The 19,721-nt window shown below is 36.7% G+C and overlaps 1 protein-coding gene across 3 annotated transcripts in view; it reads left to right on the top strand.

Moving 5' to 3' along the window:
• The first annotated feature begins 439 nt into the window (after positions 1-439).
• Positions 440-19,721, top strand: part of LOC107587026 (protein bicaudal D homolog 1-like) — a 48,544-nt gene continuing 29,262 nt past the window's right edge. For all 3 annotated transcript variants that reach the window (XM_016274629.1, XM_016274628.1, XM_016274630.1), the window contains exon 1: positions 440-724. In XM_016274629.1, the coding sequence (XP_016130115.1) occupies positions 509-724 (216 nt within the window). In that variant the 5' untranslated portion in view covers positions 440-508. The remainder of the gene's footprint in view (positions 725-19,721) is intronic.

Here is a 19,721-nt window from a genome sequence, read left to right as displayed (position 1 = left end):
ATTTAGGCTATGTAGCTGAGAATTTCTGAAATTACCACATGCAATGTTGTGTGTGCGTGTGTGTGTGTGTGTGTGTGTGTGTGTACATACACGAAACATAATAATAATAATTGTAAATACTTCTGTCCAATATTAGAATGTATTATTATAATTAACACACACGATGTAACCAATTATAATTAGCATTACTATTTTCTGTTGAACTTTACATATATACTGTATATTACATATATAATATACAGTAAAAAATTGAAGTTAAAAACGAAAAAAATATGTCTTTGATGGATGGAACATTAGTGCAGTTTATCACGGCACTATTTACAATGAAGAAGTCGAGTCTAGTTAATAGGCCACTCGTGTAAACATCATTTAAGCATCAGCAAACAGGAGGCGCATCGGGTGGACGGTCGGACTGCAGCATCCACCTGAATCTCCTCACCAGCCTCCGCCTCTCTGAGAGCGCGAGAGTGACGGGAACGGAGGACGAGATTTCACCAGACCGGAGGCTATGGCAGCCGGTGGAGGATGCGGGGAATCGGTGGATCATTACCGGGCCGAGGTGGAGAGGCTGACCCGAGAGCTCGCAGAAGCGAACCGGGAGAAGATCCGGGCTGCGGAATGCGGTCTGGTGGTGCTGGAGGAGAAGCAGACGCTCAAGCAGCAGTACGCGGAACTGGAGACCGAGCAGGAGGCTCTCAAACAGGAGTTAGAGCAGCTGCAGGAGGTAAACACAGCTCGGATGGTCTGCTATACAGTATATACAGGTACATCTAAAAAAAATTAGAATATCATGAAAAAGGTCAATATTTTTTGTCACTCATTTCAGAAAGTGAAACCCATATATGATATAGATTCATTACACAGAGTGAAATATTTCAAGCCTTTATTTCTTGAAATTTTGATGATTATGGCATACAGATAATGAAAACCCAAAATTCAGTGTCTCGGAAAATTTGAATATTACATAAGATCAATTTTTAAAAAAAGGATATTTTTAACAGAAATGTCAGGCTTCTGAAAAGTATGTTCATTTCTATGCACTCAATACTTGGTTGGGCCTCCTTTTACATGAATTACTGCGTCAATGCGGCGTGGCATGGAGGCAATCAGCCTGTGGCACTGCTCAGGTGTAATGGAAGCCCAGGTTGCCTTGATAGTGGCCTTCAGGGCACCTGCATTGTTGGGTCTGGTGTCTCTCATCTTCCTCTTGACAATACCCCATAGATTCTCTATGGGGTCCAGGTCAGGCGAGTTTGCTGACCAATCAAGCACAGTCACACCATGGTCATTGAAGTGCTCTAAAATCTCCTGGTAGATGGCTGCTTTGACTGTGGACTTCAGAAAACACAGTGGACCAACACCAGCAGATGACATGGCAGCCCAAATCATAACTGACTGTGGAAACTTCACACTGGACTTAAAGCAACATGGTTTCTGTGCCTCTCCACTCTTCCTCCAGACTCTGGGACCTTGATTTCCAAATGAAATGCAAAATTTACTTTCATCTGAAAAGAGGACTTTGGTTCACTGTGTTTTCTGAAGTCTACAGTTAAAGCAGCCATCTACCAGGAAATATCTTGCTATATATATACTCTGTCTATATATATATATATATATATATGTATGTGTGTGTGTGTGTGTGTGTGTGTGTGTATGTATGTATGTATGTATATGTGTGTGTGTATGTATGTGTATCTATATATGTGTATATATATATATATATATATAATGAATGATGCATTTATGTAGCGCTTTGTGTATTGTTGTACACCCAAAGCGCTTTACAATCATATGGGGGGCTCTCCTCAACCACCAAAACATGTTTATATGTGTATGTATGTGTTTATTTGTGTGTGTGTGTGTGTGTGTGTGTGTGTGTGTGTGTGTGTGTGTGTGTGTGTATACTATTGCTGTGTTCAAAATATCGATACGACGATGTATCGTTACAGAGATTTGTTACAGAGAGTATCGATACAGCTGGCCTGTATCGATATTGTGGCACGTGTGCAGCAGACTGCGCTTAATTTGTTTACAATTTTACAACGTTTAAAATAGAGTAGAAAAGTGCGAGGTTTCTAAAGAAGAATGAATGGAGCATATATAGGCTATAACAAGGTTTAATCTGGCTGCAGAGGAACACAAAAAAGTTTGTTCCTGAATGTCTGAGTGCGGCCGCAATGTGATCTGTATGTTAACATCAAACTGCTTCTGTTTCCCACAAATGCTGGCACAGACATGCATGTTCGGCTAGAGTAGCTTTGAACTCGTGCGTCTTCAGAAGCTGAAGCTGCGTGGAAAGTTACAAAAAATGTTGTGCACACTGCCACGCGAAACGACGTCGCGCGCACTCAAAGCGAACTTGTAGACGCGTCGAGTATAAATCAGCCTTGGGCGTGTGTGCCTTAAATACAGTGAAGACAGCGCGTTAGTTTAGAACTCTTCTAATTTATTTTTTTTATTGTAGAGTGTGTGTTAATTTGTGCAATGATAACCTACCAGCAATGTATATATGATTTTTTTTATATATTAGAATGAGTACATTACAATATAAATTTATTAGAACGAGTACATTATTATGGGCTTAAAAACAAGATGCAAACAATCAGAATATTGTACCTGGTGGGGAGTGCACAATGTAAACATGAAACATATGTCATTACCTATATTGTACAGTGGTACAGTTATGGAGGCCCTTCATAATGCAGAGGTCAACTGCCTGCTCTGCCAATAGTTAGAAATGGCACTATAGTAAGCAGTGTTTAATAAACAGCTGTTTTTCTGAATTCTGCTGAGGGGAAATTCAGTGCAGTCCTGTATCGTGATACGTATCGTATCGTGGCATCTGTATTGTATCGTGACTTTGCTGGTGATACACAGCCCTAGTGTATACACAATACGTATGGAAATGAAAGAGATGTATTTAATTTTATACACTGTCTCTCTCTCTCTAATATATATATACACGCATACATAAATAATATTTGATATGTATTTTAAGTCGTCTTTCACTAACAGTACCATGGTATTTTCATGGTACTGTTTTGTATATTTAAAATATTGTTAAATTAAATTGAGTTTTCATTCTCAAGTGGGGATTGATTCTGGTGTCACAGCTCACAGGTTTATGAAGGATCTTTGGTGTGTCAGGAAGTTTTCTGGGCCATTGGCCCATAATGTCCATCCCTGCTGGGAAATTTTGTCTTCTCTCTGTGTATCTGTGTCTAATGTCAATAAGAAGTTTACTCAATATGGCATATATATATTAAGCTAAATTGTATTGTCTATTTATTGGTTTGTATAAAACTCAAGACAGAACTAAGCAGATGTTGGCTTGTTAGTGTGATGCAAGTAATGTGTGAAGCTTGTATGTATCATTTGTATTGTTATAATACACTTTTAAAGCTTTTTTTAACATCATATTCACCCTCAGCCCATCAGCACATGTTTTTTCCTTATATCCTCAATTATAAGTACAATGAGGCAAATGGAGTATACAGTAACCATCCAAAGTGGACACCCTTTGCTGTTTTGTTACTGTATTCGATCGACCACAGTGTAACATATCTGGGACAAATGGACTCTTTTAGAGAGGTGAAATGACGAAGAGATAGGGATGAAATGAGTGAGACAGAGGAAAATTGAGACCAAAAGAGATGGAACAGGATACTTTCTGACTGCTGCAGTGATCCAGGAACTGTGGTTGCGTTTATTTATCCATTAATGTTGAATGTCAGTGTTAGAAGACATAGGGGTAGGGTAGCATGCTGAATTGTTAAATCTGAAAGTTATGTCATAATTGATGGGTGTTTTGTTGTATTAATCTACACTACATTGCGGAAGTTTGGGGTCAAGAAGTTTTTAATATTTAAAGGTGCTGTATGTAGGATTGACACAGAGTGGTTGAACTAGGTATTGCAGTCCAAATTCAAAATATTGGAGAGGGTTTTTTTCACCCTGCCCCTCCTCCTCAGACTTGACGCACACGCAGGTTGCCAGATTGACGACACCAACAGGAACGAGCGCACTTGACGATGAATGAAATGAAATGCGCTGTGTTTTCCGCCAACTGGCAACCTGGGGTGCCAAAATACAATTGGGTAAACTGGCAGTGGTCTCCAAAATAGAGACCGACATTCCAGCTCGGAACGCACATTTTCAAAGGAGAATAACTGACTGTAGCATTGTTTTTCAGATAAACAAGTATGTTAACTTTGCAAACATATTATGGTATTTTTATGCTTTAGTACAGTCAAAAACTTACATACAGCACCTTTAATAATTTTTTTACTCTCACCAAGGTGGCATTTATGTGATTTTAAAAGACAGTATAAACAGTAATATTTTGAAACATTACAATTTAGAATAACTGTTTTCTATTTGAATATATTTGAAAATGTAATTTATTTATTTGATGGCAAAGCTGAATTTTCAGCATTACTCCAGTCTTCAGTGTCACATGATCCTTCAGATATCATTCTAATATGCTGATTTGTTGCTCAAGAAACATTTATTATTATCAGTGTTGAAAATAGTTGTGATGCTTATTTTTTGTGGACACTGGGATACATTTGTTGAGGATTTTTTGATGAATTGAAAGCTCATGAAAAGCATATATTTCAACTAGAAAAAGGACTTTACTGATACTTTTGATCAATTTAATGCATCCTTTCTGGAAAAAAATAGGCTACTTTTAAAATAATTATTTTAAACGGTGATGTGTGTTGCTTACTGTATATATGAACTGGTATAACAAAAATGACATGTTGACCTTTTGACCTTTGTTTTAGGTGTTGTTAGTGTTGTATAAAAATCAAAGTCTAGCTCAAATTTATCTTCAGAAAATGACACATGCAAATATCAATAAATGTTATTTAGACCAGTTTTTCAAAGTCTTTTATTAAAGAATGTGTATTATGGAGGCTATTTAATGAGTGTCCTCGTGTTTCCCTAATGACCCATAAATTCTCCTGAAGTAAAGCACACTGGAAGGCCAACGACTATGACTAATGGGTCTTTGTTTAGCTTGACAATATGTATGAATGCTTATCTCAGACATTTATAGTTATTCACTGACAGCAGTGAATCATTTGCAGTGAATAATTGTCATGAAATTGTGTCAGTAATTGCATTATTTCATGGTTGCTTCCCCTAGATCAGGCTAGTCTGCCCTGTGGGCTTGTCTTTAATTAACTCTATCATGCAAATCATGATATAGCTTGTCGTTCAAAACCAGCCTCAAAATTGGGGTCAGTTTGACATAATTTGCCTTCATTGTATCAATTAGTTTGGAATTGCATAGACCTGTGCGGCATCTGTTAGTTATTTGCATTTTGCAATGCAGTATTGTATTTGATCTATTCAGATTTAATTTCAGAAAAATTAGAAATGCATGTTTATTTAGAAAAACTTGTGAGTACAGACAGTGCAGACTCTTTAAATGCTGATTTATCTTCTAAGATTCATAGTACAATCAATAATGCACTTCTATTTTGCTTCTTGCCTTTCGGATAGTATCTGTATCTCTGTTTATGTTCAAAGCATCTGTGCTATTTGAAATAGAGTCTGTCTGCGGCTGATAGTCTCATGAAGGGCAAGAGTCGGTGATATTTCCTCTCGAGGATTGACCTGCTGTATTTGGTCTCTTTTCTCCTTATCTGTCCACATTTCTCCTTTATTTTGATGAATATTAAACAGAAAAGACCACACTGCACTATTTGCCTTTGAGCTCCCTGCTCAATTCCTTTGAGAGTTTTGCCAGAATTTACTTGCAAATCAGATTGTCTGAATGTGCAAGAGGAAGGAAATGCCATATGAAATCTTTTTAAGACATGCCTTCACTGTATACACACCTTTTTGTTTGTGTTTATAAGTTGTATTGTTCCCATTTTTCTTAGTACAGTGTTGTGTGTTAAACATAACTGTGGGCATGTTTGTTTTCTATGGTGAAGGATATTGTTGTGCACATATTTTAGTTAACACACATTTCTGTGTGTGCTTGGTAATTTGTTCCATTTATGAAGTCAGATTGATTTGCTATTAGAATTCATCAGTCTATTGGTAATCGTGTTAAATGGAACATAAAGAATTAGATAATTATCAGAATTTGGCCAATGGAAAACAGGTCAATGCCATTAGTTTATTAAATGTTGCCAAAAAAGGAAATGCTACAACAGTATTAACCCCAAAACCCAGCTTAAAGGGATAGTTTACTTAAAATTGTAAATCTTATCTTCATGTCATTCCAAACCTGTATGACTTTGTTTTTCTGCAGAATGCAGGAGATTTTTTAACTGTTTTGTACATATAATGAAAGTCAATGGGGTCCAAAAAAATGTTAGAAAAAAAACACACTGAGAAAAAAAAACCTTAAACAAATCTTCTTTTGTGTTCTATAGAAAAGGCAAAAACATATTTTTGAACAAAATGAGGGTGAGTAAATTATGACAGAATTTTTTGTTTTTAATTACTTGTTACATAAAAATAATTCATCTTCAGTTATGCAGATCTAAGGAGTAATATGATTCACTGTTATGCATTTGTTTTTTAATCTATTTGTGGTAAACCGCAAATAGAGCTCAAAATGTTTTTCATTCCCTCAGGAAACTGAGGAAATAGGCTGTTGAGTGTTTTATGGTTACAAATGGTGTGTGTATGTGTGTGTACTTGCCCTACAGTTCTGTTTCCACTGAAATTCTCTTGATGTGACTTGATTTACAGTGATAAGACAGGAAAATCTTGATTTTTGGAAGATGCTGCACACATCAGAGCTGTTAAAATCACAGACAAATTGGTCAAAGAGTTTACATTCTAGACTATACATTTGCATTTATACTTTCATCAAAGCATTCAAGTTAAACATGTAATTAATTCATGCATTCCCTGGTAGTCAAACCCATGACCTTTGGTGTTGCTAGCACCATGCTTTACTGTTTGAGCTACATGAATGCAAGTACTTTTAAACTTTAACATTGAGCTTGAAGCCGCTCAAAGTCATAGATCTGTACCTCTTTATTAAAGTTATATAGAAAGCAGTTTGGATGGCAGTAAACAAAGTAAGAATGTAAGTGGTACTGAAAGGTATAGGGTGGAAATAGGGTAGGAACTGATTAACTCTTTGAGTCTCGTTTTTAGTAACTGTCGGGTCTCTTTTAAATACTCACAAAAGGGCATAGAGCATTTCTAGGTCATCAATATGGAGTCATAAATCTGCCTGTCCTAGACTGAGAAAGGAAAGGAAAAGTGATGTAGTAAGAGACTGACAGAAGGACGCAGTAGAAAGGAAGCCTCATAGGACTCGTGGCTGCCTCCCCCTAAAAACATCAGCAGGGATTCAAGGAGCTGATCGATAAAGTCTGGTCGTACAGGCCCTAATTTCTCTGCCCAGCCCCCATAGTCTAACCTCTTGGCACAAAGGACCTCTTCTCTCAAGATTCCCCAGGGGTGAGAGATATTGATTCAAGTCTCTGATGTTCTGATGCAAATGATTGTTGCAGCACCACACTCCAAATTAATACCAATAAACAGCATTTTCACTGCCACTACAGAGAAAAGGCCTAATTAATTTTATACTTATATGGGGAGCTTCACTATTTCATTGCTCATTCTTAGAAGTAAGGATTTAGATAATAGCATCTGCTAAATGCATAAATTTAAGGCCCTAATCGGTTTTATTTCTTCACAAAAAAATTTTTAATTTGTATTTTTTTCTGGATAAATGTTCTAGTGATTTAAAGAGCAGGTCATATGTATTTTATACTTATATGGGGAGCTTCACTATTTCATTGCTCATTCTTAGAAGTAAGGATTTAGATGATAGCATCTGCTAAATGCATAAATTTAAGGCCCTAATCGGTTTTATTTCTTCACAAAAAAAAATGTAATTTGTATTTTTTTCTGGATAAATGTTCTAGTGATTTAAAGAGCAGGTCATATGTTTTTTTTAAGTGTCCTAATATTGTGTTGGAGTCCTCTACAACTGGTTTAAATGCATCTAAGGTCAGAAAACATTGTAATTTAATATTAGAGTCATTTGCCAATGATTTCGAAACGATTCGTTCCAAGCAAGTTCAGAGCAAACCCCTCCCTTCCATAAGCCTACTCTTCTCTGATTGGTCAGCTGGCCAAGCCTGTTGTGATTGGCACAGAGAGGAGTCCTTGAGCAAGTTAGCGAGCGCTACCATTGACAAAGCACCTTTACATAAAACAATAATAGTGCTCCTCCAATCCGTTCTTATATTAATGACATAAAATACAAAAACACTTATGCAAGCGAATCGTGCCCACAGCTAAAGTTTAGCTGCTAAACTGTGAACACTTAAAACAAAAATGGTGGATACATTAGCCGAGTGCTAACGTGACTAACTGATGTACACATAACGTATCAATCGTACTTACAGGTTGTGCTTCGGAGAGCTTGTTAGTCCAAATTAAGAAGATAGAAGAAGCCAACGAAGATAAAAGCCAAGATTAGAGAAGCAGTCCTTGGTAATATGACATGCACACAACAAAAGGTTCGAATAGTATTTCTGTGGTTTCCTTGAACACAGCGTCTTCTCAACATGATGTAAACACACTAACTCTAGCGGAAGTGTTTGTGGGCAGGTCAGACTCTGTTTGTATTTTGCGGGCAGATTATTACGGGATTATGCAAATGTGTTACCTAGTGATGTATACCAGTAACAGGCAAAAGATTCGAAAATATGACGACTCGTTAAGGCGATTCAGAATCGACTCTCTCTTTTGAGAGACAATATCTTTATTTATCATGCACTTTTTTGATTAACAACTTTGCAGATTGTTTTCATTTAAGGATAGCTACGTTATAAACTGCAAAAGAGATATTTTTCAAAAACCAATATGACCTGCTCTTTAAAAGCATGTATAAAAACCCTGAAAAATATACAATTTAAGAACAATTTATTAAAAGTTCAACAAAAATAATTTTTTAGGGCCATATGAAATCTATTTAATTTTTTTATTTTGTTTAATGATGTAGTTACATTTTTATAATTAAAAAGCATGTCTAATTACTTTTATTCATAAAACTAACAATTTAATTCATAAATGTTTTTTTTGTAATAATAGGGCTCTGTTCAATTTATTTTGAAATTCTGTGTTGTTTGTCCAATTTTTCTGCAATTGTGATTTAATACAAATGATCAAAAATGGTAATCAAAGGAACGCATAAAACATTTTAATCTAGTTTAATTAATCTTTTAAAACATAATTAATTGAAAATGTAACAATTACTTTTACTTTTGGCAAACAAAGTGTTGCACAACAGAGGTTTACTGTAACATTAAAATGTAAGAATTTATTAAATAAATTATTTATAAATTATTATTATTACTACTATAAAAGTACATTCTATTGTACAATATTGATATATTTCTGTCATAGTTTCTCCAAGTTAAACCAACAGTTGTTGTGAAGACTAGAGGTCTACACGGAGGACCCGGGATCCGTACGGGTTTGGGGGTATATTTTAAATGGTCAGCCGGGTCCGGGTCGGGTCCCAATCTATTACTTCGGGTCCCGTGTCTGTTTAACATTGTGTGTAATACCCGGGTCGATCGGACTCGGAGAACACCCGGCTGTTATCAGAGTCAGTCAGCGCCGTGAGTGTGTTGTTTTGTAACTTTCAACTTGTAAAATTAGGATGAGAAAAGTGTGAGTCGGTCATTTGAAATAAGGTGGAAAAAAATAGAAAAAACGAGCGACGTCATCAGAAGCAGGGTGGGCGGAGTTAATGCACAAGCACGGTGATTCACCTTCATGAGTGATGCGAGTTATTATTGATTATTTTTTAAATAATATTATGAATGAACCGTCTAGTTGTTATATCTAAAATTTTTGCTCTGACTCGGCTCAGAGAGCACAGAGATGATAGCAAATATGTAAAGCTAACGTGGCACTGGACGAGCAATCGTTATTATAATCCAGATGGGCAAACAGTCTAAATTATTATGCAAGTTGACTCGAGATACAAAAAATGCAAAACTGCAAAGTCGCATTTGTCATCCGTCACCGTGACAGCAAGTGGACTTATGAAACTGGAATAATGAGTGGATTACGCATTTCAATTGGCAAGAGAGGAATAACACGGATGGAACTTTCTTGGCAAGGAGGATTGTGTGCATCACAGTCAGGTACAAGGGAGCAGGCTTCTTACATTAGGTAAGACAAAAAGTTTAATTTTCACAACTTGTTTATCGACTTGTTAATAGCAATTTGCTGTGGAATATGTGCCGATCGGGTCCAGTCGGGTCTGTGTCTTCCCGGCCGGGTTTGGGTCCAACTTTCAAATAATTGATGGTCTGCGTCGGTTCCGGGTAGTATTTTTTACATTTCTCGGTTCTGCGCGGGCCCAGGTCCAACTTTCGAATTTTTGGACCCGTGTAGACCTCTAGTGAAGACCTTTGAGGTTTTGTATGTATGACAGGATTCCATCATTCCATCCGTGTTTTCTGCCTCACAGAAATCATAGGACCCTATGAATGTAGACTTTGGTGGCGCATAATGATACCTCAAATTATGCATCTGGTTTAGCTTTTTAATGGTTTTCACATGATGAAGGATGAATTATTGATTGGGTCATGAAAGTCACATAACTGGAACCTGCTGGAATTGAGTCTAATTGACATTAATTGGTGTATCGACTTGGTTGGCAACACTCACATTTGGGACATTGGGCTTCTATTAAGAACTAACCAAAGAAGAATTTGCAACCTGCCAACAAAAATAACAGAAAATGAAGGTGAAAACAACAATAGCTATTCAAGGAACTGTCGTTTGAAAGAGTGTAAAAGAAAAACACAGTGCTGTCCTCTGCAGGTCAGGTAAAGTATTACAAAGAAAGCAGTCAGTATGTATGTCTGTACTATCTTGTGATCACTAGAGTATACTTTGAAAGGCTAGAAAGCTTGACTGTGTGAGATATAAGTTAATTCTGCTGCTTTGCTGTCTCCAGTGATTTTCAGAGTTCTGGGTGGATCTGAAAATAGCAAAAAGTAGTGGCTCTACAGAACTTGTGTGGTTTCAGGCTTGTACCTTTTACATCTCTCAGTGCAGAAAGTGCCTAGAACCCTGCAGTTTTTCGCTGTTCATTCCTGCTGCAGTGAGACTTTTGGGAAAGAGCCGGTCTGCTTTACCCATGGGTGTATGTATTGATTGTTGCTTTACCTCAGCTTTCTAGACTGCAACTTCACTGGCTGCAGTAAAAGAAACTGTGGGCTCTGACAATGAAATTAATAAAGTCTGTACTCTTCTCTTACAGGGCAGTTATGACTGTTTCAGCCAGTTGTAGACTACAGTCTCTATATCTCTTATTTGTTCTCCCTCTAAGTGTGACAAATCTGTTTGCTGCCTTATAGAGTGTATCACAGTCATCAGCACATTTCCTGTACTTCTTTCTCTTTGTTTTCTACAAGTATCTCTACTTAGTACAAGTATTTCTACCCATAAAAAATTAGTATTAAATAGAAATACAATTATTTTATAGTACACTTAAAAAATGCAATGCTAATATTTTTTAATATGAATTTTCAACATTGTCAAACCTAAAATCAGCAAGATTTTATTTTGCCGTGTTTCCAGGAAGTAAGTATATGCACAGCTGGTTTTTAGTGCTGCTGAGTGAAGAGCATCAGTGAATGTCACAGTTTTGCGTTTTGCACTGAAACCGGCGGATTCATGCATTGAGTTTAATTGGAAATCTTATACAGTATTGCAGTTAGTCAATCTAAAATGGTGATTGTGCATTAACAGCTGTCAACCATGTTGGTACGCGGCCTGAACTGTGCACTGAATTGCGCACCACTTATGTGCACCCCGTATATACTGTATACACTGTATATAATACCCCAAAAGCAAGCACAGTTCATCCCTTATGCACATTTATCACGTCAAAAACTTAGTTTTAAAATATTAGAACGAAAAACATCAACATAACATGGGCATCAATCACTGTACTGAATACTTGCAGGCTTGCATACTTGCATATCCACATCATTCGGATATCTCAACATCAATGTCTGTCAAAAAATAATGTGCACAATACACTCTCATATGCTGATACATATATTCGGGAACTTGACAGGTGATTTTTATAAAGTGTAGTTTGATCAGTGTCTTCTCAGTTGTTTAAAAGATTAAGGCAATAATCAAAGTTTGATAAAAATGTTGTTTAATTTTCCAATTAAGAGATGATTATCATTTTGCAGATTTTGAGCCATATATATATATATATATATACTGTATATATATATATATATATATATTATTATATGTAACTTATACTTTTGGTGCATCCCCTCCTTGTTTACAAATCCAAACTAAGTCCATACATCCGATTTAAAAGCAGACGGGACTTTCCTGAACTTTCCGCTATGCAGCCCTCTTTATTTTACTAACTTGCTGCATGCTGAAGGTGACCCAGCTGACCTCACCAGAAAAAAACTCAACACCACCATCTAGTGGATTGTAAAGAAATAGATTTTATTATTCTACCAAATAGTATAATAAAAGATCGATAGTTGGCGTCCGTGTATCGATACAGTATTGCCGCGGAAAATATCGTGATACTATGCTGTATCCATTTTTTCCCCCACCCCTAACCAGCACCAAATCAGCACTAACCAGTATGGACATTTATGCAGGTCTAAGCTGATGTTTTCTGAAGGGTATAGTTCTGGAATGAAGATTGTATTGTTTGATTTCTCTCATTGCTGAGGAAAGCATTGTAGCCAAACTCCACCCTGGATTTACAAGCCTCTTGAGACTGTGAGAATTCTCCACACATTGTTGAAAGCTGAAAACGGACCCTGGTGGTACCTGATAAAAAATACAACAACAGGAAATGACATTCCGTATAGGATGAAAACCCCACCAAAACTCGACAAACTCCAGGTGTAGCATCACAGGTTGTAAACTGTATCTACTGTTTGTGCTTATCACTCATAATGTTGGCCAGTACTGAAGCCAATTAAAATAAATTATTTGTTCTTTTGTCATCATTGCATATCATTGCAATTGGAATGGTGATTATTTTGTTTTATGAGGCTTTACTGCAAAGCATTTACTATTTAAGCTGCCTGTTTTCTATGTGACTCCATTGCAAATATACTATGCTGTGAGACTCCATAATGCTGGCTTGCTAATGTGTCTGGTTCCATCTATATTTCTTCACACTGACAGGAAGCCTGTGAAACTCTCACACGCTCTCTGTCTGAGTCATGATGATGAATCTGTGAACTGGCAGCATGACCACAAGCCCTCTTGTGTCTTTCCCTCTAAGGACATTGCCTTGAGGTAATTCAGACAAATATGTTAGTTTTAAAAGATACAGATGAGGGTGAGACTAATGCTACAGTAGAGCAATTGTTTTCTCAATACCTCTGGCTCTATATATATATATATATATATATATATATATATATATATATAAAACATAAATGTATGTGTCAGAAAATGTAAACTTTTATCAATACATATTTCCACATGATTAAAAATGTATTTAATTGTAAACCTGCAATAATTAAATGTGTTAAATAACATAAATATTCTTTATGTAATTAATCCCATTTTATTAACCAATGTCTGTGCCGCTGACCTTTGATGATCCAATTCAAACACACTAATAAGCAAAATGATTTTAGATAAACATAACATTTGTGTTTTTTTTTTAATTGCTGAAGAGTGTTGAACTTTCTTCTCCTGCATCCTATTCTTCATGCAGCCCAGAATGGCTTTGTTTGGTTACTTTGAGCTGCGCCCTCTTCTGTACAGACGTGAATTTACATTTCCTTCAGCCTGAGGCTTATTCATTTCACTTTTGGTGTAAAAGGGCTTTTACATTTGCCAAAAATATAACTTTTTTCTATTAAAAACAAACAAGTAAGCCCAGTAACTAAGTAACATACTTAATTTTTTACTTTTTTTAGGAGTAACACACTATTGTAATGCATTACTTTTTAAAAGTAACTTTCCCCAACACTGCTCATCAGACTAACAAAATGCCAACTTCTGAGCCATCTAGTGTTAGTTAAGATTAAGGTTGTTAGTGTTAGGTTGCTGCTGTTCTGCTGTTCCATTCCGGTTAAAATGCTGTTTATTTTGCCAGTGTAAAATATAGACAGCTCACTAGGTTTTGGACACCTCATCTCATTAGTGGCTGTTCTAGACAGATTTTTAGGGATCTGGTGTAGATTTGTATGAATAGTTAAAAGTAGGGGTGCACGATTAATCGAATGCGATTTTCATGCGCATTTTGTTTATAAAGCTGTTTCTGTAATCGGCAGGAAATCATCATCACGTGCTTTCAGATGAAGCAGAATTTACTACACATAGCCGTAGTTCACTGACAAGTTGGGGGGAAAAATCGCAGATGATTTTATTGCGCAACGATTAATCGAATGCGATTTTCATGCGCATTTTGTTTATAAAGCTGTTTCTGTAATCGGCAGGAAATCATCATCACGTGCTTTCAGATGAAGCAGAATTTACTACACATAGCCGTAGTTCACTGACAAGTTGGGGAAAAAAATCGCAGATGATTTTATTGCGCAATTCTGAAATCGAAGAGATCGTTTACGATAATGATAGCTGTTTGCATAGCTTCTCAGTGAACTACGGCTCTGTGAAGTAAATGCTGCTCCATCTGAAAGAATGTGAAAATACCACATTTAATAACATATTTTTACTCCAAACTCACTTCATAACGTCAGTCGAGTGTTTGAAATAAATCCCTTCTGTGAGATGATGTGGCTTCTTACACAGAATAAGGCACGCAACATATTTCATAGTATTTAAGCAGTGATAAAGGCATTGCATTATAAATATACTTTATTTTAATGAAAATTATAATAATAAGAACTCCGATAAACCGTATATTGCCGTAGTCGTGTGTTTATTAGTCACGCTGAATCAATGAAAGCAGTTGAATCTTCTGTTTATTCAGCTGCAGCGATAGGCATTTTCTGGGTCTCTTCTGCGAGACGTATTTGGAGTTTCAGCGCGAGAGCGCCCTCTGTCCTTTGGGTGGAGATTTACTGCTGATCACAGAACCGTGCTTCACTGAAAGATACGCATGACAATCGTAGCTTCTGTCGAATCGCGATCTCGATTCCATTTCGATTTATCGTGCAGCCCTAGTTAAAAGATGAATTTATAGTTTCGTCACTGAAATTTCAGACAGTTTGACTTATTTTTTGCAGCACATACATCTGCCTATAGGGGCAATTTAGGAAAGATGGTTGTATTTATAGTACATAGAGGGTTATGTTCTAAAGAATGTCATTTCAATTCTACATCCCATTTTTGAGTATGAAGAGTGAGTTAAATATGAGGTTAAACAGACCGAGACTGAAACTTTTTGTGTCGTTTACAGATTTCATGCTGCAAAAGTCAGTGTACACCAACATACTGTACAGCTTATATACTGTATAGGGCTACTAAATGGAGCAGTCAGAACTCACTTTTTTTTTTTTATAACTTTGCATAAGAAATAGTTTGGGCCATATGTGCTGATCTGTTCAAATCAGTGTGTGATTTATGTTGGGATTAATTTTTGCTTACATAATCTTTGGTGTATGTTTGAGAGGAGTCGCAAGGAGCTTTGTTAGGAGTGTGCAGAAATTTGTTGTACCAAATACTCTCTCTTTCTAAGGTTTATTGTCATATGCAGTTAAACATTGCCACCATACTTAAGTTAGCAAGTTTTACTTTTGTATATAAAATAATTTTGCAATATCTTGCAAATTGAACTGATACCATAGCATATCGCTGATGCAAGATGCATACTAACCACCAATACCCTTGAATGAATGAGATCGATGATGCAAGTTTGACTGTGGCCCAGTTACGGAAATAACAAGGATTTTCTGGGTTGTGCTGGCAGCGGTACAGAGCAGACTCCTGTCCTGCTGTCACAGACACGCAGACGCTGCGACCACGACTGTCTGGAACAAATCACTGACCGCACTGACTGATGTCTGCTCTGAGTTCTCTCTTTCTCTCATGCGTTCGTCTTTTCTTTCTGTTTCCTATACACACATATGTTCACATGAAAGAGGTGAATTTACATTAATGTTTGCACAGTATGGTGTTTAATGTTATCGCAGCTGTTGCTGTTGACACTTGTGCTTTCAGCTACTACCTGTTGTTGTAGCCAATGTAAAACATACAATCTATTCCCAGACAGTTATAGTGATGCTTGCAAGATGCAGGAGAGAGTGTGTTGGTATAAGATTTAGATAAGAATTTTGTTTTATTTTATCTACTATTTTAATGTTTTCATCGTATTTAATATCATATTTGCATTTTATTTATATATACACACACATACACATATATATATATATATATATATATATATATATATTAAATACACTATTTATTTATTTGGAAGATATTAAGGCTCTGACAATTTTTGTGAGTTTCATCCATGAGAGAAAATGCCTCAAAAGTTTTCAAAATTTGAATATGCCATAAACATCAAACTTAAAATTCAGAGACTAGTTTAGAGATTAGTTATTGAGTGGGCATCGTAGTGTGACCGCCCGTTTTAAATAACAGGAACCAGATGGAGAAATTCAGCTTTACGGACACACTGCCTCCACAAACCATCTGCCTCCTACATTATACAGCAAAGATAGAGTCTCCGTGGTCACAGCAATGTCCGATACGTGAGTGCATACATTTCTCTCTTGTTCTCTCTCAGAGCGCAGCTGGGAGGCAGAGGGCCTTCAGCAGGGATTCTAGGACATCGACAGTGAAATCACAATGAGAGCTTATTCACACTTCTGTCACTGAATTAATCAACGCGGTGTATCCATTCGCTGTTGTGCCTTCTCCCCAGAGTTCAGTAATCAGAAGGAAAGGAAAAACTGTGAGTGTTAAAGAGATAGTACACCCAAAAATTATTTAAAGTCCCTCTGTAGTCAAAAATGTTATCCTTTAAAACTCATCTTTGATCATCAAAATTACATATTTAAATTAGGGTTGTGACGGTGAGAAAATATTCCCACCGGTTAATCGATGTGTGACGGCGTTCCCTCTTTTCCTCGCTTTCCTTCGCTTTTAAATAGCGTGAAAGCGCCTTGCGCATTTTACTTTCACTTTTGAATTAGCGGCAGTTCGGAGTCAATTGCTTGAATGCAACAACAAAATAGCCTACAATGTCAAACTCACGTTAGCGTATATATAAAACATCAAAATTGTATTAACAAAACAAATAAAAATACACCATGCTATAGGGCAGGCTATGCCTAATATAAAATAACAAATAACTGACATAAAGTTTAATAGGTATACAAAACAAGTATACCTAAGTATAAGTATACTTATGTAAATAAGTAAACATGTATAATATATAACCAAATAAATAAGAAACGTAGAACGTTTATTAGCAAGCACGGCATACAACCTTGATGTCAAATAAAATAAATAAATGACACAAAGTTTAAATAAAGTAAAAACCAGCAAACAATGTGGAACCAATTAAATAAGAAACGAATGTTTTAAAAAAACTTCCAAAATCACCTTAGATAAACGGCAAAAGTCAACAGGCTTTTCAAAATCCAAAATACTGCCAAACAGGCGCTTTTGCATTTCGTTTCGAAACTAAATCATCCACGATCGTCTTGTCTGTCTCACCTCACTCTTCTTGTCAGTCAGCTCGACTCACTTTCCTCACTGGAGAAATGAAATCTGATCTGTGATGCGACTGTCGTTCGGCACACTGCAATGAGCAGCCGCATTCAGTTTTTAATTGTAGTGTCTGTTCTTTTACTGAACTAAATGATTTTTATTACTATAAAAAATCTAAACGAAGGTGGTGTCACTCGTCAAAAGTGACGGTGTTGCGGCTTACACCGGTATCACCGTCAGCACCGTCTCTGTTTGCGCTGGTTCGTACACGGATAATGACTGATAAAACTGTTTTTACCTAGGACAACTACAGTGGATACTGTAACATTCGTTAAATTTACTTACTTGACGATGTTGTGTCCTCAAAATGCCTTGAAGTTGTGACGGTGAGGAAATTTTCCCACCGGTTAATCGACATGAGACAATACCGGTATCACCGTGGGGGCGGGGGCGGGGGCGTTCCCTCTTTTCCTTCGCTTTTTTCGATTTTTTTAATATTTTACTTTCACTTTGAAATAGCGGCAATTCGGCATAAAGCAATTGTTTGTTTGTTAGTTTGTTTGAATTTTCCCTCTTTCATCGCTTTCCGTCGCTTTTAAATAGCTTGAAAGCGCCGTGCGTTTCACTTTTTCACTTTTGAATTAGCGGCAGTTCGGAGTCAATTGCTTGAATGCAACAACAAAATAGCCTACAATGTCAATAGCGTATATGCGTATATATAAAACATCAAAATTGTATTAACAAAACAAATAAAAATACACCATGCTATAGGGCAGGCTATGCCTAATATAAAATAACAAATAACTGACATAAAGTTTAATAGGTATACAAAACAAGTATACCTAAGTATAAGTATACTTATGTAAATAAGTAAACATGTATAATATATAACCAAATAAATAAGAAACGTAGAACGTTTATTAGCAAAACGAATGTCAAATAAAATAAATAAATGACACAAAGTTTAAATAAAGTAAAAACCAGCAAACAATGTGGAACCAATTAAATAAGAAACGAATGTTTTAAAAAAACTTCCAAAATCACCTTAGATAAACGGCAAAAGTCAACAGGCTTTTCAAAATCCAAAATACTGCCAAACAGGCGCTTTTGCATTTCGTTTCGAAACTAAATCATCCACGATCGTCTTGTCTGTCTCACCTCACTCTTCTTGTCAGTCAGCTCGACTCACTTTCCTCACTGGAGAAATGAAATCTGATCTGTGATGCGACTGTCGTTCGGCACACTGCAATGAGCAGCCGCATTCAGTTTTTAATTGTAGTGTCTGTTCTTTTACTGAACTAAATGATTTTTATTACTATAAAAAATCTAAACGAAGGTGGTGTCACTCGTCAAAAGTGACGGTGTTGCGGCTTACACCGGTATCACCGTCAGCACCGTCTCTGTTTGCGCTGGTTCGTACACGGATAATGACTGATAAAACTGTTTTTACCTAGGACAACTACAGTGGATACTGTAACATTCGTTAAATTTACTTACTTGACGATGTTGTGTCCTCAAAATGCCTTGAAGACTCAAATGCAGCCAAGTTTGTGATACCAAATCGCGCCCGCGGTCATAGGCATGTGACGTGCGGATGTCAATGCAGGAGAGGTGCGTCTGACTCCGGGCTACTTTTACACTGCTGCCGTGGGTTATTATTCAAGTTAGCAGTTCTAAATACAAATAAATAAGCGCAAACAGCACATGACATCGTGAAAATAGGGGGAAATATTAACAGTTAGCGAAACATCTACAGAAAAAAATAACTGTTACCGGATTAACCTGGCTGCCTTCTGACTAGACCCTCTGCTTTGCAGCACAGTTCATGATATGCTAAGGATAGTGATCCCTTGACGCGATTGGTTATTGAATTTTGTGACGTAGCAAAAAAAAAAGGCTGTTACAAACCACATTTCTGTGACTGCCTTTGGGAAACTACAGTTTTAAGGAGAAAATACTCAGCAATGCTATTGATAAATGGATTGGCTCATGGTTTGTCTAAAAGCATATTAAAAAAAACACATAGACAAATAAACAACATAAAAACTTGATTTTCACCACAGGGGGACTTTAAA

The sequence above is a fragment of the Sinocyclocheilus grahami genome, unplaced genomic scaffold (genome assembly GCF_001515645.1).
Source record: "Sinocyclocheilus grahami isolate Dianchi unplaced genomic scaffold, SAMN03320097.WGS_v1.1 scaffold88.1, whole genome shotgun sequence".
Lineage (NCBI taxonomy): Eukaryota > Metazoa > Chordata > Actinopteri > Cypriniformes > Cyprinidae > Sinocyclocheilus > Sinocyclocheilus grahami.
This window is presented reverse-complemented; position numbering and strand designations above follow the sequence as displayed.